The following is a 6,896-nucleotide window of genomic DNA, read 5'->3' as shown; positions in this document are numbered from 1 at the left end:
CACCCGCCTCGCGGTCCGGCCGGCGCGGCAGCCCCGGGCACCGGGCTCCGGGGCGCTGAGGGCCCCCCCGCACAAAGTGACCTCAGCCTCCGGTGCAGCCCGGGGCCCTCAAATCCACCCTGTGGTGCCTTAAATGTAGCCAGGGTGCCTCCAGTCGAGCTTAGGGTGGCTTGCATTGAGTCAGGAGGGCCTCAAATCTATCCTGTGGTGCCCCAAATGCAGCCAGGGGTGTCTTGAATCGAGCTGGGGTACCTCCAGTTGAGCTGGGAGTGCCTTGCACTGAGCCAGGGGTGCCTCAAATCCATCATGTGGCATCTTCCCTCTAGCCAGGGGTGTTCGGAATCTAGCCAGCATGCCTCCAATCCAGCTGGGGCACCTCAAGTCCTAAAGGGCTGAGAATCACTGTGCGAAGCCGTCATTGTGGATACTGGCATTCCCCCCGTCCCCTCTATTTACAGTCAGCAAACAAAGTGACCTCATGCTGAAACGGCAAAACAATTTCCAGTCTTATCAGAAGGAAGTGTGTGTGTATGTGTGTGGGGGGGGAACAACTAGTGAAAACACTGGGTTTCCTGTAGCAGCCCCGTTCCCAAGCTGGAAGAGCAGAGCTGACAGTCCTTGCTGCACGGGTAAGTCTGGGAAGAGATGTCAAAAGATGTGACAGCCAGCTGGCAGGCAGCCAGGGCTGCTCTGAAAAGGAAGCTAAAGGAGAGAGCCAGGTGTGGTGGCCCAGAAAAGCCCTCTGGTAAAGCTAATGAGCAGGCAGAGTTTTCACAGCGGCCCCCCTCCCCGAGCTGCCGTGATCCTTAGCTGATTTGCTTCCTGCAATTCTATTCCAATTACAGCCCATTGAGTTAATCTGAGACGCCGAGTGGTTTATCGGATTCTTGGACACATCATTAAGCAGCACGACGCAGCTCACACTCCTGCGAAGCTGAGGTTCACCAATACACAGACACATAAGCTCCTTAAATACATTTTTTTTTAATTTGGACATTGATAGCTCTGCAAAATACTTCTCCCAGCCCCAGTCCCTTTTCCACATTTCATCTATAAATAAGTAGTCAGCCAACTTAGCTTTAAAAAAAAACCCAACTCTTCTGAGTCTCAAAGATCCAGTCTTTTCCTCTCCCCGAAGCCTCATCTTGTTAGTTCTTTCACCACAATACAACGTACTCCATAGCATTTCCTTTTAGCTTATCAAACAGTTTAAAAGAGGGGGAAAAAAAAGTCCAACTCAGGCTTTAGTGAATGAAAAATAAAAAGAAAGAAAACCCAGCCCCTTTTCACTCCATTAGGATTAGCAGTTTGGTTTCAGGATCTGCTGTGTATCTGGGCCCCCAGCTTTGCATGGAGGTGATTTTGGCTTTCAGCTGAAATATGCTTTATGGTAGTTAAATAAATAGGTGGGGCAGGGAGGGGAAGAGAGTAGGGAAGCCACAGTCACCTCCACCATCCTGCCCCTGGAGGCATCAAGTCTCAGAGACTCAGGAAACCTGTTACAAGAGCTTCCTGGATAGAGACTGGATTTTCCTGTAACCCATTCTCTGCAGGCGGCTGCAACTGATAGTATTGGAAATTGCAAATGGTGACAAAACACCAATTTTAGCAGGGAAAGGGAAGGGGAGGGGAGGTCAGGACAGGTGCCAGCAACAGTACTGCATGCAGAGGCCTGTAAACAATGAACAGGGAACAGCATCTTTCCATTTGCAAAAGGGACCTTTTGAAAAGACAAACTTGGTTCCTTCTCAGCAGGGGTTAGAGCAGACAGGCCAGTCTGGGTTAGTTTCAAGAAAATAAACATGTTTTCCATATCCGCTGATAGGAAATGCCATTTTCCTTGAAAGGGGCTAAATTCCTCCCCCTCCGACAGACAGCAACAGCAATCCTTGCTGCCTTCACCAAGTCACTCCGTCATCACATCCACCTTCGACCTGCCACTTCCCTTCCCCACCCTTTCTTCTCCCTGGTATCTTCATTGGAATCACCCCAGCCTTTGTCTTCTAGTCATTTTCCCACTCCTCACACATGACTATGACACAACAGTGCCTTTTCCAACATAGCAGGCAGGTTCCCACCCTACCCCACCGCCTTGCGTGTAGAGTTAGGCAACTTTCCCCCCCAGTTTATTTTGCAGAACAGGACATATCTGCAATAAATTGCGACAGGCTGATGCTCTGAGTGCTGGGGCATGGATCCAACCAGCCTGGTTAATCTAAGCAAAGTAACTCAAACTCCCAAATTGAAATACATAAAGTCAGTCAGTTGACACCCAAATACTTTCCTGTTAAGGCTTAAACTAGCAATCCAGCCTCTGTGATATACAGTACAGACAATGTGAAAAGGAAAAAGTTAGTTAAAAAAACCCCAAACCCCCAAAAACAACAAGAATGAAAACCTTAGCACTCGGTAAGTGAAGGGCTTTGCTTTCCCTGTGGCAAGCGGCACACCTTCTGAAAAAGCCAACTGGCTGTCTTGTGGTATGGATCTGTTCCCCCACCACCCCTTTTCCATTTTCATTTGTTTTTTAAAAACAGCCAGAAAGGCTGAAGGTCAAATTCTCACAAAAGCCCCACACGTGCGAGTGTCGCGTTAAATGTACAACAGGTGCCAACTTTGAAAAGGTCTTAAAAAATAATAATAAGCCCACGCGCGCGCGCACACTTTGGCACACAAGCGGAAGTGATTTCACTTGAGCATTTCTGTCACAGGAGACGCTTTTTGTTTTCTCCTTCGCTTGGTACAAAGCAGGGATGTCACTGTGGCAGGAGGGACAGGTACGAATGCTGCAAAGATCAAGTGTCATTGCTTTCGATGCTGCTGGGCTAGGGTGAGGTTTCTGAAGCTGCTGGTTGATTGCATACATATATATAAAAAAAAAGGAAAGAAAACAAATGGATGGAGACATTCACTGTTTTCAATGTGAAAACAGCAAAGTGTCATTGGGAGGAACTGTGCATGTACCAGAGGGTCCTGGGAAAAGGAACCATAAAAATATTTTTTTTTTTTATTAAAAGTCTCTTTTTAAATTTTAGGCTTTTTTTTCTTTTTTTCAACCCTTAAGTTAAGTAAAGAGCAAATATACACCAAGGAAGCAGAGCTCCGAGCTGCTGTCACGGGCCGGGAGACTTTCAGTTTTTTCTCTTCCCAACAGCGCAAGTGGCCAGTGTTCCTGAGATCTGCAGCTTTGGCCCACCTCGTTAGCCAGCGTGAACTGAAGAGGTCATTAGGTCTTATGGACTTGTCTCAGCCGAACGCCACCCGCAGCCGCCTCTGCAGCTCAGCGGTTCTCTCTGCCATGCAGAGCCTTGCTAATGTGTAGACACACCTGGGCTTCGACTGAGTCAGCGGTGGCAGACAGGGTGGCAAATGCAAGCAACTGCAGCTCTTTCCATTTCCACACAGCCTGGGCTGTAACATGAAACTGTAAGTTTTGAGCTCACGCTTTCATATTACTCCGAGAACACGCCATGGATTCCAACTAGAAAGCCCTTCCTGAAGGAAGCCGGGAGGAGTCTCAGCAACAAAGAAACTAGCTGTGCAATAAGAAACTGCATTTCAAGGTAGCTTTAAAACCAGATTAAAGATCAAACTGCCGCAGGGCAGGAGGGAGAATCAAGCTGCAGCAGCCATGCTCCTTGGATCGGGTGGGTTAACATTCATGCTTTCTTTCACAAGTCTGGTGCGCAGAAGAGTGGTGTGCCCCCTGCTCCAGCAGGGCACAGGTCCCTTGGCAGACAGTCCCTCCTGCCCAGTCTGTGGGGTTTGTTGGTTTTTTTTGCTCAGTGTCAATCCCGTGTGGCTGTCATCGAAACTCATAGATGGGTGCGCTGTGCTCGGGCACATGGGTGAGATTCAGGGACTGATACCTGAGGGGAAGGAGAAAAAAGGAGACAGTGACCGGAGGCAGTGGGCCAGTCTTCTATCCAACAATCCTAGAACCTGATCGCTCCATTCCTGAACTGAAGCACACACTCCCCTTCTAATGCTAAGGCCCAGATACCCAGACGTCCATAAGCCCCTGAAGGCAGTGGAGGTTGGATGGCTAAATACCTGTGAGAACACAGGCCCAAGATCTTACATCGAGTCTTGAAGCCATGCATGGGGCAGGCTGGTTTTCAGGTATCGCTGCTTCCCAAACAAGAAGGAGGTTGATGTTTGAGTGTGTTCAGCACGGCCCTAAGCCACATTGGCAGGTGAGGGTTTGTGATGTCTCCCTCCCCAGCCATCTGACCTCCTGCACATCCCTAGGGCAGCCAGTCATTACCCTATCAGGAGGCCAAGGAACCCTGCCTTTTGGGCTAGCTAGGAGATGGACAGGAGTCAGCTCCCTCCTCAGTTCCCCACTCTCCAGCTGTTGCCAGCAAATGCTCTGGGGACTTCAGACTGGGAAGCAGGGAGCCAAAGCCCAGAGCTAACACCTGTAAGGGCCCTCTGTGGCATGTGAGACAGCCATATGCATGGCAGGGAGAAGCAAGTCCCTTTTACAGTGTCTCTAGCTGATGGAGGAGCCTTCCGGACAGCAGAGACTACTGGCAGGTCACAGAGCCAGCACCTTTCAGAGCTGGCAGCTACCAAAGGCAGGAGCTATTTGCCCAGGGATCTAGACGGCCTAGTGATCCCATTGTATTGGTAATGCCCAACAGCTCTAACCAGTGGAAGGAAGCCCCGCTAGAAGGGCATGGATGCACTGGACAATTTGCTGACAGCACGAGGGGACACAGCTCCACTGCGCAGCAGCTGCCCCATGGTAAGTGCCTGCATGTATGCATTGGCCCCACAACGGGGGAAGCTGAGCCACAGCAGCTCAGCTCCCAACAGAGGAGGAACTAATGACCATAGCTAATTTCCCACCACCACGCACAAGTGTGCGTGCAGGCTGTCGCCAAGGAATGAAGGGCCCCAGCCCTGGCTGGGGAAGTGAATTCTGAATGAGGGCAAGTGGGCGGGATGAAGCTGCAGCAGGAGAGGCAGCATGTTCATCCAAGGCACTGCTCACTCTTCGCTATCCCCTCACTCCTCACACGTCATGGCTTCCCCGCAACAGCCTTCTGCGGAGGCATGAGTCATCTGGGCCACCGGATGCTAGACAAGCAGGGGAGGGAATGAGGGAGGCAGAGCAAAGCCTCTCAAACAGCTTTCAGAGGAGTGGCTGAGATGCAGCAGGAGCACTTAGCAGCAATTAACACAGAGATGCCTTGCCCACACACCAGCTATTCTGACCTCAGCTTTGCTCTGCTCTCCGGCATGTGCCTGACCAGTGACTGGGATGCAAATGGGCAGCACTTTGCGCCATTCAGGAGGTCAGGCAGACCAGCTATGGAAGCCAAATGCTCAGAAGCCTTCCCCTCCCACCCCAGCCTCCCAGATGGGAGGGTGTGCACTAGGGAGCAGGCAGAACCACATTCCTTTAGTGGCATTGCACATTCCCATTGCTACTTCCAGGGCAGCAGAGCAGAAGAGACAAAGTCACTCCTGTGGGAGGAAGGATGCCTCCCACCCCCTTACCATTCTGAACTCCTGTGGTAGTAATAGCCCTCTATAGATGCTGCAGACTTCTGGAAGCAGATGTAATAGAACCCAGCAAAGGAAGCACCGCTGATGTCTTTGATGGTGTGATCAGGGACAAGGAACTGCTCCTGAACACAAGAGAATGAGGAAAACACGGTCAGGCACATGCCTGTTTGCATGTTACAAGGCAAGAGCCCAGCACTAGCAAATGAATAGGGAATAAACAACCCTACATGGCTGAGAACGAAACTGAGTGTGCATAGGTCGCAGCTGTGACTTCACTACAACCAGAACAGCTACAAAGACAGACTATCATTTCATTCATATTTCCACTATCAGTCTTAGAGGCACTGCCAATTGGTCTCTAGCCAATGTTTAGGAGCAAGTTTGAAGCAGTTTCACTTCTTTCACCTCCCTCCACAATCCACTGACATCTGGATTTCATGATTTCTCCCCCCCTTTTTTTTCTCTCTCTCTTTTCAAGTGTTCTTTTCCCCCAAAGCTTTGGGAACGACCCAAGTCAGGAAGGAGTACATGTTTCTTTTACACCTTCCACTTACTTACAAGAGCTGAGGGGGTCAAAAGTCGTCACTTTTCACAGGAAGCAAATACTGGACAACCCTCTCCAGCAAGGGGAATAGATGCCATTTGGCCAGAGCAGCCACAAGAAGGCTGGCATTTCAGCAGGCCCAGTCCATGCCTTTTGCTCATACCACATAGACAGCATTTGGGGGGCACACAGACACGTGGCCTTTACCTTCCACCTCATGAAGACGTAGTCCCCATTCTTCAGGTCCTCATAATCAAAGTCATCCGAGTTGAAGGTTTTCGCATACTGGTAGAAGGCCTGGAACTTCCCCTGAGGGCAGCGGGAGACACAGAGCCTGTTGCCTGAACAGAGTGAGCTCAAAACGCGACGCAACTCAAAGAGAGAAGAGCTGCTCCCAGCCGGGCCCGTCTCACCATGCTCTGCATTGCTGGGAGCGGAGGAGCTAGCAGGGATTTTCCCTTATCTCCTGATTCAGCAATTTATGAGTTTGCTTCCAAGACAGCAAGCCACTGATTTCAGGTGGAACAGCAAGACAAGGGGCTGGCTCCGGGGCCAATCTAGCTCTAGGCTGGGCAGGCTTCCACACTGAGCCCTGCCAGCCCTACTGGCCCCTGGCTGACACTCAGATGGAGTGGCACAGTCAGACGGAGGCCATGGAAAGAGAACCCTCCCCACCACCACACACACAGCCCTCCCCGCCAACCATGCTCTCATTTGGTTGCAGACCATCTGGGAGAGCATGGCTCTCATGAGATGAATGGCTTTCCATTCCCAGGGCTGTTGAGTCAGCCCCTTCCACCAATCAAGGACCCCCCCCCCCCCTTTTTTTTTTTAA

The 6,896-nt window shown here is 50.7% G+C and overlaps 1 protein-coding gene across 1 annotated transcript in view; it reads right to left on the bottom strand.

Annotated features, from left to right (window-relative positions):
* Window positions 1–1,129: 1,129 nt before the first annotated feature.
* Window positions 1,130–6,896, bottom strand: part of GID4 (GID complex subunit 4 homolog) — a gene marked incomplete at its 5' end in the record, with an annotated part of 10,020 nt that continues 4,253 nt past the window's right edge. Inside the window, 3 exons of the mRNA XM_019512572.1 lie at window positions 1,130–3,869; window positions 5,509–5,639; window positions 6,269–6,370. Of these exons, the coding sequence (XP_019368117.1) occupies window positions 3,806–3,869; window positions 5,509–5,639; window positions 6,269–6,370 (297 nt within the window). The remainder of the gene's footprint in view (window positions 3,870–5,508; window positions 5,640–6,268; window positions 6,371–6,896) is intronic.

The sequence above is a fragment of the Gavialis gangeticus genome, unplaced genomic scaffold (assembly GCF_001723915.1).
Source record: "Gavialis gangeticus isolate Ggan-Ray unplaced genomic scaffold, GavGan_comp1, whole genome shotgun sequence".
NCBI lineage: Eukaryota > Metazoa > Chordata > Crocodylia > Gavialidae > Gavialis > Gavialis gangeticus.
This window is presented reverse-complemented; position numbering and strand designations above follow the sequence as displayed.